Source organism: Talpa europaea (assembly GCF_964194135.1).
Source record: "Talpa europaea genome assembly, chromosome: 10".
In the NCBI taxonomy this organism is placed as follows: domain Eukaryota; kingdom Metazoa; phylum Chordata; class Mammalia; order Eulipotyphla; family Talpidae; genus Talpa; species Talpa europaea.
In genome coordinates, this window is record NC_140077.1 from 118,109,940 (window position 1) to 118,134,003 (window position 24,064).

General features: G+C 58.8%; 1 protein-coding gene across 2 annotated transcripts in view; it reads right to left on the bottom strand.

Moving 5' to 3' along the window:
* The window catches only part of BLTP1 (bridge-like lipid transfer protein family member 1), a gene marked incomplete at both ends in the record, with an annotated part of 94,790 nt that overhangs the window by 60,271 nt on the left and 10,455 nt on the right, over nt 1–24,064 (bottom strand). For both annotated transcript variants that reach the window (XM_084245712.1, XM_084245711.1), the window contains 22 exons: nt 841–1,675; nt 2,521–2,779; nt 4,283–4,533; nt 6,124–6,404; nt 6,888–7,007; nt 8,156–8,284; nt 9,984–10,160; nt 10,761–10,898; nt 11,446–11,673; nt 12,355–12,560; nt 13,351–13,457; nt 13,621–13,799; nt 14,893–14,990; nt 15,130–15,285; nt 15,640–15,757; nt 16,812–16,903; nt 18,397–18,475; nt 18,826–18,982; nt 19,921–20,071; nt 21,644–21,723; nt 23,038–23,231; nt 23,568–23,649. In XM_084245712.1, the coding sequence (XP_084101838.1) occupies nt 841–1,675; nt 2,521–2,779; nt 4,283–4,533; nt 6,124–6,404; nt 6,888–7,007; nt 8,156–8,284; nt 9,984–10,160; nt 10,761–10,898; nt 11,446–11,673; nt 12,355–12,560; nt 13,351–13,457; nt 13,621–13,799; nt 14,893–14,990; nt 15,130–15,285; nt 15,640–15,757; nt 16,812–16,903; nt 18,397–18,475; nt 18,826–18,982; nt 19,921–20,071; nt 21,644–21,723; nt 23,038–23,231; nt 23,568–23,649 (4,117 nt within the window). The remainder of the gene's footprint in view (nt 1–840; nt 1,676–2,520; nt 2,780–4,282; nt 4,534–6,123; nt 6,405–6,887; nt 7,008–8,155; nt 8,285–9,983; nt 10,161–10,760; nt 10,899–11,445; nt 11,674–12,354; nt 12,561–13,350; nt 13,458–13,620; nt 13,800–14,892; nt 14,991–15,129; nt 15,286–15,639; nt 15,758–16,811; nt 16,904–18,396; nt 18,476–18,825; nt 18,983–19,920; nt 20,072–21,643; nt 21,724–23,037; nt 23,232–23,567; nt 23,650–24,064) is intronic.

Genomic DNA, 24,064 nt, shown 5'->3' on the forward strand with positions numbered 1-24,064 from the left:
CAGTTTTGATATTAAACTAACCTCTAATTTTATGCTGTCGACCAGTATGTGCGACTCTCCAGACTGTCTTGCTAATGTGACTGATCTACAAGACATGAGGCCTTAACAATTAGAAAGACGGAAAATACTCACCTGGAAATTGAGTATTTCATGCAGACACCTGGTCTACCAGCCCTGGCGACCAGGCCCCACGGGCCTCCCCCTCGCCAGGGCCCAGTACACGCGCTCCGCTCCTAAGGCCGCGGCTGGGCGAGACGCTGCCTCCCACCACCGCTGCTCCTGGCCCTCGTGTCTCGGGGAACACGCCTTCTCAGACGGGCCTTGCAGGCCCCAGCAGCCCCGTTACTCTCGACCCCTCTGACGTGCCTTGAGACTCCCCTCAACTCACAGTCACAGAAGCACCTGTCCGCCTACCATCTGCCTCCTGCCCTCAAGGAGCAGCTCCGTGCATTAAGCAGCACACCCCCGTGGTGCTCTATGAATACCTGAGACGGTCACAGTTACACACTTTAAATAATCATGAAAATTTCTTTAAAAAAATTATGGCTCTATAAATATGACTTCCGTGTTGCCTACAATCACTAAATTTACTGACCGGGTTTTAGTGTTCTCAGCAAAGCAAATCACAGAATACATTACAGAAATGGGCCCCAGCTCCCATACTAAGTGCTGACACCGGGACACCCGGCCTGAAACCTCCCCAACTCAAGACGCTGACACCTGCCAATGGCCGCCACTGGCCACGGCAGGTAGCTGGCCGCTGAGAAAAGCAGTTCTGAAGGCATCTTAAAAGCTCCCGTTTTCTAGAGAAACATCGGGAGTCCACGGCCCGGCACTTACCTTAAAGCTGGGGATGGAGAGCTGCTCGCAGGACGAGGTACTCTCCTCGCTGGTTGGCGTGTCCAGGTCCAGGGGCCGGTGCAGTGAGGACTTGGAGGTCCGCTTGTTGGCCGGGTGCCTCGCTGCCCAGTTCACCACCTGGAACTGGCTGAGGTAGGTCTGGTAGCAGCTCCGGGCCGGCTGCTGGGGCGGCACCTGCTCGGCCTCCGGCCGCTCAGCCTCTGCCACGTGCAGGCGCTCGGCCAGGTCATCCTCGGCCCCCAGTGCAGACACGAAGGAGGCCTGGGAGGGGTGTGCCCTGAAGGGCAGCGTCCTGCCGTCCTGGATGCTCTCCCCGTGGCCGGTCAGGGGCCCCTCCACACTGTGGTAGACTGAGCCCCGGCTGTAGTCTACCTGCTGGGCCTGCCGCTTCTTCCGCTTCCTCCCCGGGTAAGTGCCAGGGCCCTCATCGCTGCTGATGGGCTCAAACTCCTCAGCGGCGGAGAAGTAGGCCTCGCTGTCAGCCACGGACATGCTGGAGTCCATGGAGCGGTACTGGTGGAAGGAGCTTGAGTCGGCCGACGGTGTGTATGGGAAGGAGCCGAAGCTCCGCCGCTGCTTGGGCGAGTCTAGCACGTTCTCATCGCTCCGGGAGACGTCGCTGCTGAACTGGACGCCCACGGCCACTGGCTGCTTGTCCCCATAGAAGGCGGCAGTGAGGCTCTTGGTGCTGCCCAGCCGGGCGGAGCACACAGAGGCCTGGCGTTTCAGGGGGGAGCGGAGAGGGGACTGGCCCACGGACTTCTCTGCGGCATGCGGGGACACGGGGCTGCCCCCTGAGACGTCTGCCGGAGCGCTGGAAGGGAGGGCCGGCGGTCAGCACGGCCCCACACCGAGCAACTCGCTCTCAGCACCAACGCGAGTCCTTCCCAGACCCACAGCAGTTCTGGTCACTCGCTTTGTGAGGGGAGGAAGCCCTGGACTGTGCGGGGCCCTTGCAAAGGCACTGAATGGCACGACACGTGCCCGCAGCCGACCGAACCCCGGAGTGAGGTGGCTTAAAGCAATCCAGCGCCCACCACCCCTGCCAAGCTCCACTGACACTACTTAAGTTCAAAGGCTTTTCACATCCTATAAAGTGTGTCCAACAAAATGCACCAGGGGCCTCTGGCTCAACAGGCGGGGCCGCATGGCGCTGCCTGCAGTCTGGCCTGGTGCTGGGATGAGGCGCTGGCCCTGGAGCCACATGAGTAGTGGGGGGTGGGGGAGTGGCTGGGGCTGGAGGACTAAGGGCCACATGCAAGGACTAGGGGCAGCTGCAGAGCGTAAGTGAAGCCAGAGAGTCTGAGACAGGGAGGGAAACGGTCGGGCAGAGCGTGGAGGAGGAGGACAAGGGTCCTGCGCCGACAGCCGGGGGCAGGGGGCGCGCGTGGGGGGAACAGGAAGAAAAGCCAAGTGTGCTCAGTTGAGGGGCAAGTGTGACAAGAAGGAAGCGGCCAACTCGGGCCTGAGAGCAGGGCAAGGCGGCCGGCAGGCTGGGGTGTGGGGACCATCTGCCGTCCTTTGGAGAAGACAGTCGACAGCAAACACGTGCAAGGTCCGTTCAGGGAGAAGGAGCAGAGGCGGAGGGGTTTGGGAGGAGGCACGTCCCTGGTGGGGCTGAGGGCGTCCTCGCACCAGCCCCGGCCCCGTGGCACTGACCTGGCGGGGGCCTCGTCTCTCCTCGCGGCAGGCGGGAAGCCCCTCTGAGCCGCGGGGTCCTCGGCTGCGGACACAGGGCTCTCGGTCTCCCCGGCCAGCAGGGGCTGCGCAGCGCCCGAGCTGCTGCTCTCCCCCGAGGACGAGGACGCGCTGTGGGGGCGCAGGGGCACCTGCAGGCTGAGGTGCTGGGCCCGCCGCTCCGCCTCAGCACCCGCCGCCTTGCTCTCCCACTCCTGCCCCCTCACACCATTCACGTGACCTAGACAAACTAAAGCAGTGCCCGTGAGCGTCATCGTCTCAAAAGCAACCCCTGAAAACTTGTTTTTGAGGTTGGCCACCTGAAAGGGCCGGTGCGGGGGTGCACAGCACAGCCCCGAGACGCCAGTGGGCCTGAGCTCGGTGTCCCTGCCCCGCCGGAGCCTCCTCCTGGACAGTTCTCAGACTGGAACAGAAACCTCGCAGGGCCCGTGCAGAGCCGTGTCCTTGGCGCGGCCTGCATGGACGCTGCGCGCGCTGAGGCCATGGGGTGGGGGCGGCCACTGTCTACCCTAGATACAGTGATACAGCACAGGGGCCACCAAGGAGCAGACAGAGGACACGCCCACAGCCTCCTGCAGCCAGTGAGGCCCCATGGGAGCCAACCCCCCACCTCCCCACCGTGGACTGAGACCATCAGAAACAGGCGTTTCAGGGCTGGAAAGTGACTTCACGGGAAGGCGCTAGGCTACGTTTACTTTTCTCTCCTGAAGTGTCAAGAAGCTCTGCTGCTTGCTGGTGTCTACAGGACAACCTGCTCCTGCGAGCAAGATTGCTGAGCCTGGGCCTCCCCTGGTGGCGCAGCGGTTGAGCAGCCTGCAAAGCTGCCCGCAGCCTCTGCAGCGCCGGTTCCATCCCCGGCCACCAACGAGGGTCCCACATGGCGCGCAGACCTCTCCTGCCGCCCGCTGCTCCCCTCAGCAGTGTCCTCCGTCTGTCTGCCTGCTCTGCTCCCCGCTCTGGTGAATCCTCTCACCCTCCCGCGCTTCTGACTGTACCCACTGCTTGTATCAATAAATAAATAAATAAATAAATCTTTAAAAAAACAAGACTGCTAAGCTGGCCTGTGGCCTGCACGCCTGCACAGGGCCAGACTGGACCCTCCCACTCAGACTGCCGTCCACGCTAGGCAGTGGCCCAGAGTCGCAACCACTTTTCTCCTGCCACGTCCAAAGGCAGAGCGCAGCCCCAGAGGACATCTCTGACCCGGTCAGGAAAGACCAAGCTGGGAGGGTGTCCGGCAGCCCATGATGGGCCGCAGCCAGCACCGCTCTTGCCACCAGCCAAGGAGCCAGGAACCTGCTCCACACAGCTTGGGGAAAAGCCGCAGGAGACTGGGAGGCGCAGGCCCCTCATGGCTCCTACGTGGCAGCACCCCCAGCTCCCGGGACCGGCTCTAACAGTCAAGACTGTGTCGCACAGGAGCTGGCAGCCCGGCCACAGCAGACGCGGGCACCATGCACGAAGCCCCGGGATGCGTGTGAGCCCAGGGTGCTGCAGCGGACCCAGGGGCCAGGCCCGCAAGTGGCCCTCGGGGAAGTGAGAGGGGCCCACGTGGGCAGGCGCCGGAACTGCACCTGCCGTGCTCACCATGAGACACGCGTCCTTCTGCCTCAGGGCACCCGCCCACAGCAGAGGCAGGTCACCCCAGCCACCCCAGCCACCCCCAGCCACACCGCCAGGGCCCAGAGAGCACAGGGCGGGGGCACAGACAGGCCCGCCATACCGTCCGCCATCTTGGGGACGCCCCTGGTGACGATCCACTCCCCGGGCTGCAGCAGGGACTGCCCGTAGCACAGGTCAGACTCAGTGCTTGTGCTGGAGAAGGCGGAGCTGCTGGATGGGGTGAGCTCCTCCAGCCGGAAGAAGTCGAGGCCGGTGGCCGTGCCGCCAAAGAACCTGCAGCCTCCAAGGCAGCCGCACTTGTTCCTGCACCGCCTGTTGGTCAGGTTGTCCTCGGGCCACAGGAACCACAGCCTGGACAAAGCGGACAGTGGCACAGCAGAGCTCGGGGGGAGGAAAGGCAGGTGACTAGACCTCTTAATTGTTTGTAGTTCTAAAAGCTCAGGTAAATACAAACAGAGATTTATTTTTGCAGTAGTAAATCTCCTCAACCATTTGGCCTTTCTAGAAAAAACCAGGGTGCCCGCCCTGGTGACAGGGAAATAAGCAGGAGCAACGATGATGGAGACACACCGTAAAAAGAACTGGAGAACTCACACAAGACATAAAAAGTTGTGATATAAATATAAAAATGAAGCATTTATAAAAAGCAAAGGGCCTCCCCTGGGGGCGCAGCGGTTGAGCGCTGGGCTGAGAAGCTGCCCGCAGCCTCTGCAGCGCCGGTTCGTTCCCCGGCCGCCAGCGAGGGTCCCACCAAAAAAAAAAAAAAAAAAAGTAGCTGTTCCCGGAAAGCCTAAAACATTTCCGTTACGCTGACTCCATCACCACTAATGTTTCAGCGTCTGCTCACGTGGCAAATTTAACCCACCCAAGCACGAGGGCGAGGCAGGGGTGACGGCGCCACGACTCCGACACGGGGTGCCGCCCTACCGCAGGGAAGAACTGGAATGCCTTTCCAACAAGGGCTCTAGGAGGAGCCATTAAGAATCGAGACAATCAAAACTGGCTTCTCTACCTGATCGCCGTTTAGCAGAAACGGCCCATCTTGTGGCCTCCTGAGGTAAGCGCTTTTTCTCTGAGCGGCAGCTGAAACCACGCAAGTCCAACAAAAACAAGACGACGGGAGAAACACGCGCTTGGGCCCTCAAGGACCCACACAAGCCTGCCGGTGCCTGCCGCCGCCGCGAGCCCTCGGGGCGATCCCTGGCGCCCGGCTACATCTAGCTCCAGCCGCGTTCCCGGCCGCAGCTATGAGCGACGGGGCCAGGCGGGCGGGCGCGTGAGCATGGGCAACGAGGCTGCTGCGCTGTCCTGCCAAGTCACTGGAGCGGCACGGGCCTGGCTTCCCAGGGTGTGGCAGGTGCCAGCGGTCTCGCTGCAGGTGCTCTCCGGCCACTGCGTGGTGGGGTCTCCAGGGGCACCACTCACGGGTGCCCCCGCCAGGCGAGCCCTGGCCAGCCCTGTGGGACAGGAGCTCCCCGCAACCCCCGGCACGTGGGCAGGCATTTAGGAAAGTGCAGCACAAATGTACAGCACTTGACATGTTAATGGACGATTTCAGGAACAAGAAAGCACTGAAGCAGGGAGAGTGAGATTGGCTGTGGTGGTTACAGCCTTTTTCCTCTCCTCTGTGCCCCCTTTCCATGCTCCCTCACACCACGGGAGGTGGGCAGAGGCGTCGTCACCCTGCAGGGCCAGTGGAGACGGAGAGTCGAGCCTGGGGAGCTGCCAGGCGGGTGTGGGGCCTCGAGGCTGGCGAGCATGCCCCTAGGAATGAGCATTTACCCCCATCCTGCTGCTGAACAGCGCACCGAGAGCCCCGCAGGCAGGATACCTGGCCACGGCGCCGTGGCCGGGGAGACACGCCAGGGCCTGCTCAGCTCTGGGTCTCCTACCTCTATGCAGCTGCCCCCCCCCCATCTCCGCTGGAGAGGCCCCACTCACCTCTTGGTCCTGGCATCATGCGTCTCCAGGAAATGCCGCTGAGCTTCGTGCTTGGATGGGTGGTCAGCAGCCAGGGCAACGTCCACGGTGATGAGCCCAAGGCTGGCTGACCCGGCCTCCAGCCAGCAGGCCCTGCGGAGCACGGCGGGCTGCAGTCCAGCCCGGGGGCTGCTCGGCTGCTCCACGAACTGGCGCACGTGCAGGTCCTGCACGGCCGCGCTGACGCCCTCCCCGACCACCGGGCTGTGCAGGTTGCAGTTGGCCACCCGGACCGCCCCCATCTGAGGGGCAGAAACGAGACAGAGCTGCATCCTCTGTGGCTTAGGTGACAGGGTCAACTACCAAGAGGTGTTACTGCAATTTGCACAAAAGATTAAAAAAAGGGGCGGGAGCACGGGAAATAAAGCGCAAATGCAACAGGATAAAGAGAACATTCCATGGGAAAAGAAGAGGAGGGAAGGAAAAGAGCTTCGGCCGGGGTGGGGGTGGGCCGAGACCGAGGGGCCGTGCAGGCCGCCCTCAGAGCAGGCGGCGGAGCTCTGAGCAGGCGGGAAACACTGAGGCGAGACACCTGAAGGCTTGAGGGGCTCAAACCCTCTTTCCAAGGACACCACAGTTTGCACCCCCATGGAAACAGCCACTGACCCAGACCCATGCAAAGCGCCCGTGGGGCGAGGCGGCCCCTCACAGGGAGGCCCTGTGGGGTGAGGCAGCGGCAGCCCTAAACAGGTGCTGGGGGCAGGTGGGGGGGGGGGTGGGCGCACCTTCAGGTTCGTGGCGCAGCCCTGCTCCACCACGTGCAGGTCGGCCCCGGCCAGCGCCACGCGGGTCATGGTGTACTTGAGCTCCTCGGAGCGGGGGCAGGGCCCGGGGACGCAGCTCAGCTGGAATGAGAGGGCGGCGTCAGACTCCCAGCCCGGTACTGGCCCCCACATCAGCCCCTCCGTGGCCCTGACGGCACCCGGTGACGCCGCACTGAAACCGCCAGGGGCGTCTCCCACCTCCTGACAACAAATAACATGGCACGTGCCCCACAGCCCGCATGGGCACGCCTGAACACACCTGGGAGACGAGACTGTGTGCCTGCGTCTGGGACGAGCCACGCAGACCCGCCGTGCTCGGCTCCAACAGGCCTGTCAGGAGTCAGGCCTGTCTGGGCGCATCCCGGGACCGGGGCCCGAGGAACCCAGCTCACGGGCTCTGCCCGGACCGAGGGTGGGTGCCCGCGAGCCCATCCGCTCTGCTCACGGCCCCGCGGCTGGCCGCAGGAGCAGGGGCTGCAACGAAGGGACCCGCAGGCCTGCAGCCGACGCCACTCGGGCTCTGCGGACTTGCCGGATGCAAGTCTCCCTGAATAGACTTGTTTACTAAAAATCAACACAACTTTGGGCCCAGAAAAGGAGGGAGGAGCAGCCCACATGTGTGAGAACTCCCCGGAAGAATCAACCCGCGACACGCGCGAGCGGGAGCGGGTTCTCTGCAACCTGGAGAAGGGCCTTCAACAAGAACACAGTTCCATGGCCAATGAGAGCAGCTTCCTCGCTGCCAGTAACTCAGCGTGGCCACGGCCCTCGTGGGACACGAGACTGAAGGCAGGAGCCACCCCCAGCCATAGCAACAGCAGCTGGGGGCGCGGGCGGGGAGGGCACAGCGGGTGGGAAGAGGCGGGGCCTCAGTGCCAGCGGGCAAGGCTGCTTCCCGGTGACAGCCCTGGGCCTGGCCTCACGGGGGCCTGTGCCCGTGTCCATCCCGCATCCTCCGCCGCCCACGGCTTCAGGGGTGGGTGCCTTTGCTCTGGATCCCTGGGGGCCCTGACACCCCAGGCGAGCGCAGGTCGGGGCGGTGGCGTGGACGACGCCCAGCTGACCATGCCACAGGGCAGCAGGCACACGCCAGCAAACTCAGCCCTGGGGAGCATGCCCACGTCTGGCCCTTGCACAGGAACAGACACTGGTGGCAGGCAGAGGAACACTGAGGCAGAGAGGCAGCGTCTGCACCCTCACTGCGGACGCACGCCAGACCCGCCACATACCTTGGCCTCGCAGAAGCGGCGATCAATCCCATGCTGACACAGCACTACCGACTTGGGCCTTTCCAGCTCATACTCCCGACACACCACGTGGAACGCAAAGGTCTGTGCCCACTCCAGGAGAGACGCCAGCTGGAAGGGACGAAGAGGGCCGGCATCAGCACTGGCCGGCTGCCGTCAGCTCACCAGCTGGGCCACCATTGCCCTGAGGGGCCAAGCAACACCAGGACGAAAACTCCTCTGCGGAAAACCTGCGTGAGCAGCTCCTGCCTCAGGCTTCTCCGCAAGGCCCTGCCTGTCTCCCGGGGCCATCTGTGATGCCCCAGCAAGCCCCGGGCTCTGACTGAGCCGCATCTGGTGGCGCTGAAGCCCGAGTGTGAGAAATCAGCCGTCCTGAAGGGGCCAGCATGCAAGTAAGCGTAAGCCTCTATTAAGTTTCCATCAAATCTTAACTTTAAAAAACCTTCATTTGATTTTTTTACTAAATTTTTTTCTTACGTCACCGTGGTCCCCAGCGCTCTCCTGCCGCCAACGGCCGGGAACCACAACGCAGGCCCTCGGGCTCTTCCTTCCGTTCCAACCCCCACGGCCCCTTGCTGGAGGCCTCGGCTGTCAGTTTTGTCTTTTCTTGACCTTGGTTGGGTTTCTCTCTATTCCACACAGACGTGAGACCCTCCCGTATTTGTCTGTTTCCTTCTGAGTCATTTCGGCCAGTGTCGCCCCCCCAGCTCTATCCAGGTCACCGCGAATGGTGTGAAACCTGAATGCTACACTTGGTCAGCATGAACACTCGCCACCCCACACGTATTCACGCTGTCGCCAAGCACAGTGGACCAGGGGCTTAAACTCCCAGAAGTAGGAATCTCACTTTTCAACCCCCACAAGGGCACAGCGCCGTCAGAGCCCTGAGGGGTTCAGAGCCAGGCAGGCAGTGGTGGTGCCAGGCCCATGGGCCTGCTCCACACCAGAGCTTCGTGGCTACATGTGTCCCGGGGGGCGGTGGCCGGGAGGGTGCCGCCGTACGTGTCCCCTACACGGTTCTGGTCACCCGCTTGTCCGTGAACTACCCACGCTCCCGCTGCTTCGGGCCTGTCATCGAGCCTACCCTGACGTGTCCTCTGGGACATGAGGGCCTGGCCCCCTCACGCTCATGGCCACGCTCTACCCTATGTCCCGCCTCTCAGGCCCTCCCTGGCCTCTTCCCGGTGCCTGCTGCTCCAGGAGCCCGGCAAGCCCATCATCGAAGATGTAGTAGAGAGGCAATGCCATGTGGCTCCTCCGCTGGGCCTCAGTGCCCCACAGCTAGGACCTACAGGACCTCAGGGCCTCAGGACCTCAGGAGGTGGAGGAGCGTGAGCTCAGCCCAAGGGTCAGACCTAGCCTCCAGACCAGGCTACTGGCCCAAACCAATGCCCACGGTGCCGGCTGCAGGTCCGGCTCTCGCTTCAGCGCACGGCAAGGAAGGCTCTGTGCCGCCTAATCCCTGTCATCTTCAGTGCTACTGGTGATCCCATGTAAGGAGTATTTCCAAAAATTACTCTCTATACTCTATACGCAGATTGTTTCAGCAGCGGAGCTCCAACTGATGGAATCTTAACAACTGTCACCCGCTTTCCAGACAGTCCCCCTCCTGAGCTGCCCCCAGAGAACCACGTAACGCTACTCCCAACATGGGTGTGCCTCAGAAGTAAAGCTGGTCTCTGATGCAGCCGCTGCTAAGAAAATCTGCAAAGGCCAGAATCGCCTCAGCCAGAAAGCAGCGAGTTGGCCACACCGAGCCCAGGGAGTGACAGGCAGGCGCATGCACCGGCCTGACGCGGGGGGTGGGTACCTGTGGAGCAGTGACCTTCGCTGTCAAGCTTCCCGCCTGCACATCGATGAGCCACGCGTATTCCAAGGAGTCGCTGCCCAGTGGAAGGCCCTCCGCGGAGAACATGGCGTGGGCGCGCAGCTGCAGGCCAGACAAGCTGATGTGGCCCTCCCGGAGACTCTCGTCCGTGGCGGGTCGCTGTGGGAGCACCTCAGTCAGACACAGCGGCCAACACGCACCTGCCTGCCCAGCGAACCCAGCCCTGGGGCCGCGGGCCTGAAGTGGGCGCTGCCGTCGCTTCCCAGGCTGGGCCTCAGGAGGGGACGTGGACGAGGAACGGGGAAGAGGAGGGGCTGGGAGGGGCGGCGGAAGCCGGGCAGAGCGGCTCACAGGGAACAGCCCATGCGCCTGCTACTAATACACAGTCCAGTTCAAAGACAGGGTTTCTAGGACTACTCAGTGCTGAAGGCCCATGTCTCCAAATTGAGTATCTGTGGCAAGCACGTGCCCAGGAAGGCTGCGGGGCGCAGAACTCCCTCCCCCCGCTGTGGGGCACCTCCCCACCGCAGGGTCCCATCTCTTCTCGCCCTGCCCACCTGCACCAAGGGCGCAGCATGCCCCTCGAGGGACACCGGCCCCAGTGGGGGTGGACAGCAGGCTTCCCCAGAGGGAGTGAGCACAGTAAGGGACAGTGCTGAGCTCCAGCTTCAGGGAGGCTGTGAGGCCCGGCCTGCCCTGTCCAGCCGTGCAGAGCCGCCCCCCCCCCCCCCCCCCCCCGCGCGCACCACGGTCATGCACCTGGTAGTTGTCGCTGACGAACACGTTCAGGGGCGACAGCACAAGCTGCAGCATGGTCTCCCGAAAGCCCTTCTTCATCTCAAAGCACAGTCTCTCCAGGAAAGCCGTGGGGCACTCGGGCCCGTCGGCCGTTCCATGCTAGAACCAACAAGGCAGAGTTACGGGGGTGGGGCACACGCGGCCTGCACAGCGCAGCCGCAAAGTGCTTCTCAAAGGAGAAACAGTGCTCAGAACACCCAACAAGCCGCCTCATGCCCACAGGGGGCCGGGCTGGCCCACGCCAGAGGCCTCTCCAGAGCCCCAGCCCGCAGAGGGTGTGGCACCAGCTGCGGCCTGGCGTCCCCCCACCCAGCAAGGGGCACCAGGCGTCTGTGCTGGCCCAGCGTGGACACAGCTGCCTGCAGGGCTCGGTCTCAGTCCTGACTGTGCACCGGGTCTGTCGCAAAGGCCAGTGCTGCTATGGCACTGGACACAAAGGCCAAGAAACACCAAGTCCAGAGCATCCAGCGGGCTGGCCACCAAGCCAGACGCATGCTCCAAGGTAAGACAGAATGGCCAAAAGGAAAACAGGTTTTCTATGATGACAAAGAAAATCATTCACTTCAGAAGCCAGAAGGACCCCTGAGCTCTGAGCGGGGCCCAGAGGCACGCATGGGCGCCGACTTCTCTCCCAGTAAACACTCACAACAGGAAGGCGCCCGTGGACCTTGTATAGGTTGACGAGGACGGTGATGTCCCACGGCCGCAGGGACAGCGGGTGAAGCGACCTGGCCGAGCTCTCGCTGTCCTGCCTGTCGCTCTCCGCCCCTGCAGCCGTCCACCCTGAGCTGGACGAGCTTGACAGCGACACAACGGGGCTGGACACCACCTCCTCGAAGTCCATGTACACATCATCCTCGCCGAAGTAGTTCTCCTGGAGGGAAGCGCAAGCTGCGTCAGGAGAGACGCCACCCAACGGCTCAGTCAGGACAGCGGCCAGCAGTGGGCGCCCGGGCACAGAAGGAGGGAGGCACGTCTAGGTAGGACAGACACTTCCTTGGCGGCTGGCCAGGCATCCTGTAGCTACAAAAGCACAGCATCTAGAGACCCACTGGGGGCAGCACTACCTCGACAGCAGGACTCGCAGCCAGTCCTGCAGGGAAGCCCTTGCGCTGAAGACCCACTGGCTCTTGGTCTGTGACCCAGGCCAAAGCGCCGAGTTGTCCTTTAGGGGAAGCAGGCATGTCCCCAGACAGCCCCCTGGGCTCAATCCAGCCAGCGAAACACCAGGACGCACAGTGCTTGCCAGGAGTGCCCGAGTGGCCAGACGGCCTCAGCAGGAACATTCCATTTTGGTTACTAATAACACAACGTGTTATAAACAGCTGCCAAAATGTGCTCTCCACAGACCTCCCTGGCTTCTTAGGTAAAGCGTTTCAACTGTTGATACGGTGTGTGGCCCCACCGGGCAGCCAGCCCGGGCCCGCGCACCCAGTGCACCCAGTGCACCCGCGATCTGGAACTCAGCCAGCACCACTCAACGGTCCTGACGTCAGCCAGGAGCCAACTGCTCTGTCTGTGCTCTAAGACTCTGCCGTCCCTTTGGAAAGCACACCTTTATACACAGGAAGGCGTTCAAGAGCGGCCCATAGAGAGTCATCTGCGAGTCTGGGGACAGCTCCATCTCCACGTGCAGCTTATCAGGCGGCAGCTCCGAGGGGTCGACAGGCGGGCGTGGGGCGGAGGGCGGAGGGGCGGCTCTGGCGGGCACTCGCTGGGCCGGCCTCAGCACGGACAGCAGGGTCTCCTCCATCTCAGACACTGGAGCGAACGGAGGGAAAAAAGGTGGGGGGAGAAGAGAGGTACTTCTTCGATGTTCTTCGAGGAGCCGTTCACTAAGAAATCCTACCTTGCCGGCATGGAAACAAGTGGCCTCTGAGTATGGGGTGTCACTGCACTGACACCCCAAAGGGCCCGAGGCAAGCCCCTGGCAAGCAAGCGGGCCACGGCCATGGGGCCCTGGGGTGTGTCCGGCCACGTCAGACCCAACCACGTCTGGGCATGAAAGCAAGGCTGTCCAAGCGCTGCGTAACCTCTTCACATCCCACACAGACTGGCAACTACGAAAAGTTCTTAAAACGCAGCTCACTAAGAAACGCAGAGGAACCACCCAGACTCCAGCTTCCTTCTGGACTCTTGCAACGAGACCGACGAGACTCATCAGCTTTGACTCCGTGGTTATGAGAATGGCAGAAAGAAACTAACTCTCACCGTGCCAAGTGCTTTCTGTGGTTAGATCCAAATACACCTTGTTCCCAACCCAGCCCTGCTACTTCTAGCTTGGCAGGCCTGAGAAAATTACCTGCCTGCTCTGCGCACAGCTGCTACAACATCTGTCACACAGAACCCTTGCAAGGGTCAGGCCAGGCAACATGAGCGAGGGACACCAGCTGGTGTCTGCCATGGTCAACAACTAGGGCAACATAGTCCTAAGTGGCAACTATGTCATGAGAACAGGTGCATTCCAAAGTTTTTGGTCTTCCTCTTGTTTTTGGTGACTTCAATCATAAAACCAGATGTTTCCAAGTACAGCTCACACAGGAACACTTACATGATTGCTTCAGCTGTTCATCTGCTTTCTGTGGATAAATCGGGTGCCAAGTGTAGTCAATGGTAAGGACAACACTCGGGACAGTCCAGCACTCGACCCAGCCGGCCCTTTGAAGAGTAAACAGAGTTTCTAGTCACTTAATCATCTGCAAACACCAGTTACTGACAATCTGCTTCGTCGTTCTCTGGAAGAATCATGGAGCGAGGCTCTGCAGAAACGGGGCGGGGTGGGGGGCGGGAGGGGAGCGCGGGGCAGGGGTGGGGCGCTCACCGTTCCTGCGTAATGTTGCGCCACTTGGGCTTCGCGGCTTTCTGGCCGCTCTGGCACTCTGCAGGAAGGCCGGTGTCGGGGGCCGCTCTGTTTGGGCGGCAGTTCTTCACCAGCATGAACAGCGAGTACTTACTGGGGTGGCAATCTGGCAGGAACAAGTGAAGATCAACATCTTCTCCCTAGAAAGGGAATTGACAACAGCCAATGCAATAAAGCAGGCGCCATTTACAGCCAAAGCCACACACAAACCCTTGAGAGCTGAACGGACAGAAATTTCAAGGGGCAGATTTTACAGTGAAGTCACAGGAATACTGTGACTTTACCCAGACGAGGACAACTGATGGCAACATCAGGGGAAGCCGGAACTGGCGGCGCACACTGTCTTTCCAGCCTGCAGACGTCTCAGAGGCAAAGCCACCTCTCACCCCTCACAGCCTTGACCGTGCGCTGGGCTGCTGCTGGGTGGCCAGATGGGGTGAGAGGGAGAGTGGCAGGAGTCCGGGCTAGGATCCTTACTAGGCGGGAAGCAAGTTTGAAGAACGGAAACATCACTTCACTCTGTGAGCTCGGGGGGGGGGGGGGGGCATGTTCTGGATTTTATTGCTTTTCAGAATCATTAGGTCTTCGGAGTCCAGTAAGTCTTGGGTCTTCAACTGGCTTCTAGGGGCCCTGCATGGGCTACTGAAGTACCATCGCTGCGGCCACATTACCCGTCAGTCGGCCAAGCTCTGCTGTCTGCTTCCTCACAGCAGGCGGCAGAGAGACCAAGAGAACGGGCCTGACTCACTGCCTGTGTTCACTCAACGCTCACCCCTTAACCGGACAAGCTCCAGGATGCAACAGCAGCAGGCCCTGGGGCTGCTGGGCGGGACCCACCACCATCAGCAGGTGCAGCAGCCACAGACGGCGCTGTGGGTTTAAGCTGCTCCTGCTGACACTGCTGCTGTTCTGACCACCGGACCTCCTGGTGGCGCTACCTGCCAGCCAGGATGCCTGAGAGAGACCTCTCTGCTGGCTGCCTTGAGTCCCTGGTGAAACAGGAATGAACCAAGGGTGTGGGCCCAAGGTCACAGACAAGGCAGATGGCAAGACATGGGCTAGGCCGAGAGCCCAGGGGAACACCAGGAGCAACCAGCTCGAGGCACGTTTCTAGAACCCAGCTTCTTGGGGCGCAGACACTGCAAAGGCCATGGCAGCCACCTAGGGAGAGGGGGCAGGGAGGGCCACACAGCCTGTTGAGCTGGGGCGGAAACCAGGCGCGGCGACACCTACCCGGAGCGAAAACTTGGTGCTGCATGTGGCAGGAACGAAGTCCGTGAAAGGCAGGGAGAAGTCCAGGGTCAGCGTCTCCCCGCAGGCTGCCAGGTACACTGCACGGACAGGGCAGGGGGAGAGCCACTTTCAGTGTCGAACCGGCACTGCAGAGGCTGCGGGCAGCTTCGCAACCCAGCGCCAAACCACTGCGCCACCGGGGAGGCCCCCTGACCCTACTGTTTTTAAAGTTCTTACCATTTTCCTGCTGTTTAGTGGAACAGTCAATCCAGTTGTGCTGATTAGCAGCCCAAATCATTTCAAACTGGTGGAACATGACTTTGAAATTCCACGTGTAGGGCACAAAGGAGAACATGTCGGGGGCACTATCGCTAGACCAGTCCTGGATTAAGTCTGAAATATTATGGGTGGGGGCAGAAAGCAAAAGGAATTGAAATTCAGAAAACAAACTATAAAATTCTGATACCAGACAAAAGGAAATTTTTCTTGTTACTAGAAAGGACCTTATACTGGAACGTGAAAAGGTGATTAAGGTGTAAATGACCGGACGGTAAACAGTTTGACTAGCCAAGGCTCAGCTCAGGGCTCGTGGGTTAGGAGGGCACGAAACATCTCTGGCTACATTTCCCATTGACATGCTCAGCCCAAAAGGAGGTGAAGTATGGGTGGTGTGGCCAAATGCCCGCATCGGCTGCACAGGCCCGCTGGCTGGCCGCCCACGCCCGAGCCCGCGTGCCGAGCCCGCACCTGTGAAGAAGTGCTTCTGTGCGAAGATGAAGTGGTAGGTGGCCTTGTAGACCTCAAGCTCGCACTGCCACGTCTGGGGCATGTTCCACACCCGGGGATAGCTGGCGTTGATGTGGAACTGCAAACCAAAGGGGGCGGCATCAGACACGAGGCTCGCCCAGAGCGCAGGGCCAGCTGGTGCTGAGCTGAGCCAGCTCGGGCCCGTGAGGTGTCACTGTCGCCGCAGCTGAGGCCAGCATGTGTGGTGACCATGGGCTCCTCAGAGCGCTAAGCCCTGAGAGGTCAAACACCCACACTACAGTTTGGTGCTGAGCCAGGGCAGCAGCCCGTGTTCCCGCGAACCTCACCTGCCCGTGAGAGCCCGGTCAGGAGGGCCGGCTGCACGGTGCAGCCAATGGCCCAGAACCTCCAGTTCCCACCAGAACGGGTGGCAGCACCGGTGGCAACAGGCCACTCGGGCATGCGCCTGCCAGCCGGGAGCAGCCTCCAGGAGCTGCATAGCCGGGGCATCCCAGCCTGTGCGTGAGTTTTCGGAGTTCAGCAGAAGCTCTGCAACAGCACAAGCTTCATCTCGTCAGCACATCACCCGAGTGTCCTCGTTGGATAAGCCACCGAGGACCTCACGGTCTAGTCTAACACCAAAGGCCGCTCTTCAAGCATCGGCCATTATTATACAAAGCGACTGTCCCTGCTCCTGCTGGGGCTGACTAAGGAGGCCTCAACATGCAATTTTAATCAGGAGCACACCCTTATTTTCTCTTCTTCTAATGAGGAGCACTTCAGGGAAGCAATAAGATTTTCCTCCTTTTATGCCTTCATCAAGTGAAAAACACAGTGAATTATTAATCACAGAGAAAAATCCACTGGGGCCAGAAAGCAGGCAAAAAGTCTTTATAAAGGAGAGGATTAGCCACACCACACAGTGTAAAAACAATGTCCTAACAGCTTTTCCCTTTCTGAAGACCAGACCTCGCAGGCTACTGGCCTCTCGCCAGGCCGCCAGCAGGGGGCACAGTGCAGGCTCCAGCTCCCACATGGGCCAGGAGTGCCAGGGCTTGGGTGCCAGAAGATGGACGCTGAATGCCTTGCTGGTCACCAACACTGGACACTGAAAACCACATGGGCACCGTGCGTACCAGTTAGCCCCAAGTGCCCAGCAGCCGCCCACCTACCGCCAGCATCTCCGCCTCCAGCAGCGCGCGGTACTGCATGCTGGTCGTGGCATCCACGTGTAGCAGCTGCCCCTTAATTGCAGGGGTGTAGCCTGGTAAGAACAAACATTAAGAGCCTAAAAGGTAGGACTAGAACAAACTCCCAGCTGCCCACTGAGGGGTCCCTAAAAGCAGGGACCAGTCACCATTTAAACGCCCCGTGACGGGGTGTTTCTAACCAGATGTCACCCCACCTCTGGGAGGGTCCCTCCTGCCGCCCTGGGGCGGCCACCACCAGCCAAGGCAGCTCCCTGTCAGCCTCCTGGCCCGAGGGGTGCGGTCTCACCACCTCAGCCTCTCCTCGAAGGAGCCAGCCCCAGACAGCACGGCCTACCCGGAGCCAGCGGAGAAGCCCTGTCCTCTCTCAGCCGGCTTCCCCGCTCTGAGGCCACCAAGATGGCAACGCTCACCCTGCTCTGGGCTTTTGTTTTTCCAACATCAAAATCCCTGAAAATAGCTTAAATTTATTTGAATTATATTTTGCTAACGTTGAAGAGCCACGTCTGTTTCTCCCCGCAGGGCAGTCATCTTAGGAGCCGCTCAGGCCCGCCTGGCTCAGCTGGGCCCAAGGGGCCTCCTCGGTCCCCCGCCCCAGCGCCCCAGTGAGGTGCACGGGAAGTGTGCAAACCCGCATCCTGCCGCCACTGGAAGGCAGCACAGCTCCTGGACCGGCCTCCCCTCGGGCAGCGCAGGGAAGTTGCCCTCCATGTGAGAAAACCCCCACCACTGTCTCGGGCCTCAGGGGCTGGGCTAAGGCGCTAAGGCTGGTTCTTCACAAAACAGGCCAAGTTGCAGGGAAAACAGCCTGCTGCTGTGGGCACTCTTCAGTGACCCTCAGGAGAGCCACGCGCCCCGTGCTGCCGGCAGGGGCAGGTCTAAGCAAAGCAGAGCCAGGAATGCAGCAGGAGGCTGCGGCGGGGGTGGGAGGTGGAGTGGGGGGGAAATGAAGATAGCCACACCACACTGACAAATCTCACACTGTGAGCGCGTCACTGACGTCTGCGTCACAGCCCGAATTTCAGACACCCGGTGAGCCTGGAGGTCATCTCAGCTCTGAGGAAACTCGCACCCCTAGGGTGTTACTTAATAACATTTTAAGTGAGAAATGACTGACTTTCTCAGTGCTATGCCGCGCAAGGTGCCCGGCGTGCTCCCTGACAAAACCCACTAACAGCTTAGTTTAAACCAGCGCCGATTGGCCACTTGGCCAACCCCGCAGCCGCACTGGCACCTGGCTCAGCCTGGCACCCCGCCAGCCACGAGGGGCCGCAAGGGGCAGGAAACATGCATGAGGCAGGTCACATGGGCTCACAGCAGAGGGTGCAGGTGGTGCCAAAGCACTAAGTCCACAACTGAAGTGGATTTTAAAATGTCTCCCTCTCTCTAGCACAATTTAATTATGTCATATTCACTGTTAGTACCTATAATACATCAAGAGAGCTGAAAGAGAAAATTCCATTAATGTCAGTCTACATGGATTTGCAAGCTACGGTTTCTATGTCGCTTCTCTACAACCACCCGAGACAGAAGGGCCCCTGCAGCTCACCGCCTTCCTCGACCGTCACCGGGATGTTGATCTCCAAATAGGAGCCGGCGCCCACATTCACATGGACAGCGTTTGTCTCCTGCAAGAAAACACAACTGACGTGAAACATACAAATACACATCCACCTTTGCTTTTCAGTTATTCTCACAAACCACAATCATCAGAGAGATGAAATAGGCATTAAAGCTCCTAAGAACAAAAGTGCAACCTTAGAAACACACTCATGCATGTGGCCAGTCGTAAAGGGCCCGCAGGCAGTGCCGTCCCCCCGCCCATCCGGCGCGGACTGGTGACCGGCCAGGAGGGAACAGCACAATGCGGGCGGGTGCCCAGGGAGAAATGAGCCGGGAGTGGGCCTCTCGCCGGGAAGTGCCCTAGTGGAGAACGTTCAAGTCGCACAGTTTTCTCCTCTCGGATTTCAATAATTACCCTATTTTTGGTAAACAGCAAGTCAACTGTAGCATCTGCAATGATATTCATTCGGAGTTCAAAAGCAAGAACCTGCCGGGGTCTTCCGGGCTGAGCGATTTCGGAAACTTTCAGAACTTGGTAATCAGGTGGGAAGAAAAATTTCCATAAACAATCTCTACAGGAGGCAGAGAGAATGATGATGTTATCCAAGTGAAAGCATCTCTGGCAAGAAGTCAGTATTCTCACTGCACACTGTCACTGCCACCGAAATCCCAAAACACCTACTGAAAGCAGCCCCTCTGGTCCCCTGCCTTTCAGTAAAATGAAAGACTTTTGCCCAGTTTTTATTATCCCAGAGGTCAGCGAACCCTGAGCAGATAAAGACACACTTGCCAAAGACGGACGGGTAGGGATCAAAGAGCAAAGACAGAACAGCAGGAAAGGCCTGGGGCAAAGACCCACCCCGCCGCCCCTCAGGGGCAGCCCGAGGCGCTCCCACAGCCGGGAAGGACCACGAGCCTCAGTCTGGGGCCAAACCCAAGGACTAGACAGCACCACCCAGGGAGCCCTGTAACCATTTCTAATCAGTGTCCCCTCAGGAAGACTTAAGAGCAACAGAGGCCTCCCTGCTGGCCTAGGGGCTGGGACTCAGACTGCCACTGCTGCTCCGCCCTGGGTTCCCGATGCGGGCATCAAGGGGCAAGCCCCAGGCGCACCTCCCCCACAGCCCTGGCAGGTACCCGGCCACCTGCAGGAGTTCCTAGCCCCAAACTCAGGAAAATGGGTCCATCGCTGGGGCCACGTGGTCTGTGCCACACCCCACACACACCCCCACCGCCCCAGGCATGTGAAATGCTCCTGTCTCTCCCTTCCCTCAGCAGGAAGCTCCGGCCCGGGGCGCTGAACACGCTCAGCCACGGAGAGCAGGAGACAACAGCAAGGAAGCCCTGCAAGCTGCGGCCGCAGCCAGATGGGAGGGCAGGCCAAGCTCTGAGCAGCACGCGCAGGGGGCACCATCAGCCCAGCCCGTCCTGCCGATGGGACGGTGGAAACACTGAGCTGGGGGGTCTGGGGACAGTGCGGCCCGGTGGGGGGGGGGTGACCCGCACACACCTCTGCCTGTCGGCCCACGGCCCATAATTGAAGTCCGTCCCTTTGCCACACACTATGTCCAGCCCCCAGCATGGAGGCAAGTCCTGTAATTTACAATCCTCACTGCTGGTTTCTCCGTCCACATTTTCTTCTGTTTCTTCTGGAACAAGCCCTGTATGGCAGTACACACAATGCAGACGCTTACAATCATCTTTCAAATATTTCCTTAGTCAGCAGTTCTGGAAATGTTTTTACCTCAGGAACCCTTTACACTTTTCGATTACTGAGGGCACCGAAGTGGGATTTTGTACTACAGCTACCAAGTTCACTGTATTCAAAATTTAAGTTGTGCAAATTTGAAAATGTTAATTTAAAAATACTTATTACATATTGACATGAAATATTTAAGCAAATTTAATACAAATATGAAATGAAAAGTAACTTTTAATGTAAAGTAACCACATTTTCCAAAACAAAATAATTCAGTGAGAAGTGCTGGCATTGTTTTGATTTTGGCAAATCTCTTTAATGTCCAACTTAACAAATCAGGTAAATTCTCCCAGTGGCTTCTGCATTTAATTCAAGGATCAGAAGAAAAACCTGCCTCACCCAATATGGCAACTAGAACAAGGAGGGGGTCGTAGGAGCGTCTTCAACCCACGCCACAGGCGGCTTGCGGGGTTCTCAGAGGCTGGCACAGCTGGGCCTGAAGTGCTGCATCCCCACAGAGGCCCGTGCTGGCCCCTGCCCCCCACTGGCCCCCGCACTCGGGAGGCTCTGACTTCACACAGTGCTCATCCGGAAAACAGTGTTTTGCAGAGATAGGCATCTTCCCCAAACCCTGACAAATCTTATTATTAAACATTTAAAAAAAACAGTCATTAGTGTCGGTGGCTCATGGTGCCGACCCAAACTTTCCAAAATTCTGTCACATAAAAACTAAAATCACAGCTTGTCTCCTGATGCTCCTTCAAACAGAACTGGCTGGGAACTCAGTCGCATGAGCACTTGTCTTCAGGACAGAGAGCTCTGCCAGGAGCTCTCGACACGGGGCGGCCACTGACTATACTGACCCGGGCTGGGTGGCCAAAGCCATCACAGGGACTCGGTGTCAGCCGTTCCTATGAATGTGCCTCCAGGACCGCCAGGCACAGGAGGATCTGTACCCACCCCCAGCACCCCCACCCCTTTCACCCCCGCCCCAGCACCCCACCCTCTTCACCCCAGCTCCAGCAACCCCACCCCCACCACTCTGCCATTAGGGCAAAGGCACACAACTGCCTGGTCTTTTTCTGAAAACATTTCGAACCTCACAACCCACCTGAAAGGTGTGTCGAGGTAGGCAGGAAGGAAAAAAGGACTAAAAAGCCAATACTTGGCTGATTTTAAAAACCAACGCCACCCACGAAGCCTCGGAACTAGCTGAATTCGACCCTCAAACCTCAGTGAGACTCAAGTCTCAAATCTAACAGCCTGGACTCTCCTCCCAGCTACCTGGAGCCGCCAGGGCCGCCATTCCAGACTCCATGTGCCCATTCGCATTCACCGTTTTTTGGGCTCTATTTGTAAAAGTGGGAATTGGGGAGAAATTCACAGCATTGTTCTTTTTATATCAAACGCAAACGACCGCTGGACCTCTGACAGCAGCACAGCAGCCCCCCGTGGTGGGTGCCCCTTCGCCACACTGACCAACCCCACAGAGAGGCGGAGGGCGCCGGCACCAGCCGCGCCCCCCAAAGCGTACCTGGCTCATCCATGTAGTAGTAGACGTCCACGTCGTTGGAGTGCATCACCACGAACCCCTCCCCCATCAGCCTCGGAGGCCTGCAAGGAGGCGGGACCCGTCAGGTGCATCCCCGAACAGAAGTGTTCAGTGCTCTGATTAGTTTCAACAGGTGAGAACAAGATAAAACTATAAAGCAAACAAATCTAGTGCCATGAAAAGGGAAAACCTCTTCCTCAGACAGTAAAGCGACCGTTGCTGCGCTCTACATCAGACTGAAGAGCTTTCAGTCGGGCTCTCATTTTCAGACCCATAAAGTATCTTTCAGAAACATAAAAATGCCATTTTTTTTAACGATTTTATATTACCTATTTCTAAGCATATTTAGTTGATTGTATGAAATAAATTTAAACATCTTATTTTTTTTAATGAATTTGTGTCCCTGCTTAGACCAGTGTAGTAATGGAGAGGACAGAATTCTCTTTTTTTTTTTAATTTTCTCACATCACTGTTCATGTTTATAGTGTTTGCTGCCCACCCCCCCACCCCATCCGACCCCCCGCCCCCCTCACCCCCCCACCCCCACCGTGCAGCCCCGCAGCTCTCCCGCCACCACAGCCTTGACCGCCATCATTGTCCCTGTGCGCGTCCCTGCCCAGACCCCTCCCCACCCCAGGTCAGTTGCCAGTTTTGGCTTTTTCTTGACCTTTTGTTTGTTTTCTCTATGCTCTGCGTGTAAGTGAAACATCCCAGTATTTATCTTTTTCCTTCTGACTAGGCACAAATGGCACAAGTTTATGCTTCTCCATCGCTGAGCAGCATTCTGTTGTGTCGAGATGCCACAACTCTTTCACCTACTCATCTGTTTGGGGGCGTTTGGGTTGTTTCCCTATCTCGGGTATTGGAAATAGAACTGCAGTAAACACAGGGGTGCAGGTTTCCTTTGGAATTAGTGTTTTTGTGCTTTTGGGTAGATTCTTAGGAGTGGAATCGCTTGGTCATGTGGCAGACTCCAGAACTGTACCCCCAACCGCGCCAGCCCCCTAAGAGTGCTCTGGATTCAGCTTCCGGCTTTCCCCAACTCAAACAGCCGTTACTGCTGTGCATTCGCTGCACGTGCTGTTCACCCACCCACGCCAGAAATGGAAACCTGCCCCTGGATGCACGCAAGACGTGTGTGCTCTAACTCCAAACACCCAGGCCTAATCGCCCAAAATGTATTTCCCAAACATAGTGAGAGAAAAGGGAAAAAAAAAATTTCATTTTCCTCTCACAGGAAGGTGTGCAAAGTCTGGTTTACCCGTGGACAGCACTGCCCTGTGGCAGTGCAGCGGAGACGTGAGCGTGGCTCCCACTTTGGCCAGGAAGGACCGGGCACCCAGGCACCTCCCCTCCCTGGGAGAAGGGCCCCTTACTCGTCATTCTGCAGACCCACGTAGCGGGGGCTGGGCACGAGCATCACCCGCACGTTCTCCAGCTTCCCCTTCACGATGTGCATGAACTGGTCCAGGTGGCTGGAGGGGGGCTTGGTGGTGTAGGTCAGGAAGGCGTCGTCGAAGCTGACGCACAGGGTCTGAGGCTGGTAGTGGTTCCCAAAGGCCAAACGCCCCTGCAGGGGGAGAGAGGACGCGCTGCCCAGGCCTGCCTCCTCCTCCTCCTCTCCAGACCGGGTCTGACTCCCAGCACCTCAGGCAACAACAGGGTGAGGCCACTTGGGCGGCGCCACATGACCCGCCACGCCGGCCAATGACGCCAGTACCTGAGGGACCAGGCACTTGAGAAGACAGTCTCAGAAATGTGTGCCGGAATAGCATGAGGGGCTAATTCTTACACACTTTATGAAAGTTGGGACCAAAAAACTAAAAGAATTTTCTTAAGATTCTATTTGCAAAACACACAAAGTTCATGAGCTAAGCCACAGCGCCAACTGCGGCAAGTCACCCACCGTGCTCACGTTGACCTTGACCACCGGGATGAGAGATCTCCACGAAGACGTGGGGTCCTGGGACTCTGTTTTCACTTTAACTCTGAGAAAAAAAACAATAAAAATTGATATAAAACGAAAAATTTAAATGCCCGGGGGTGGGCACGCCCATCACTAATGCCAGCTGCAGCTTCCAACACATCCCCCATGATGCGGACGGCCCCAGGGCCCCCTGGAAGCACGGCCCCACTGCCCTCTCCTGGGAAGCACCCGGGCCCTCTGGACACAGGCTGCCATCTCCTGGATGGGAAGTTCCTGACAAGATTTTCAGGGTGATGCACTTTAATGGCGAGGTTGTCAACATGACGGCATAAATCCTGATATGGGGTCACCACATACCATCATGGACACTTCAACACAGCACCCCACTTTATAAAACAACCAAAACCGCGACAGACCACTGAGGCAGGAGTCACTCAGGCGTCGTCTGGTGTTTCAAGTGCTCTGCTAAGCAGCTG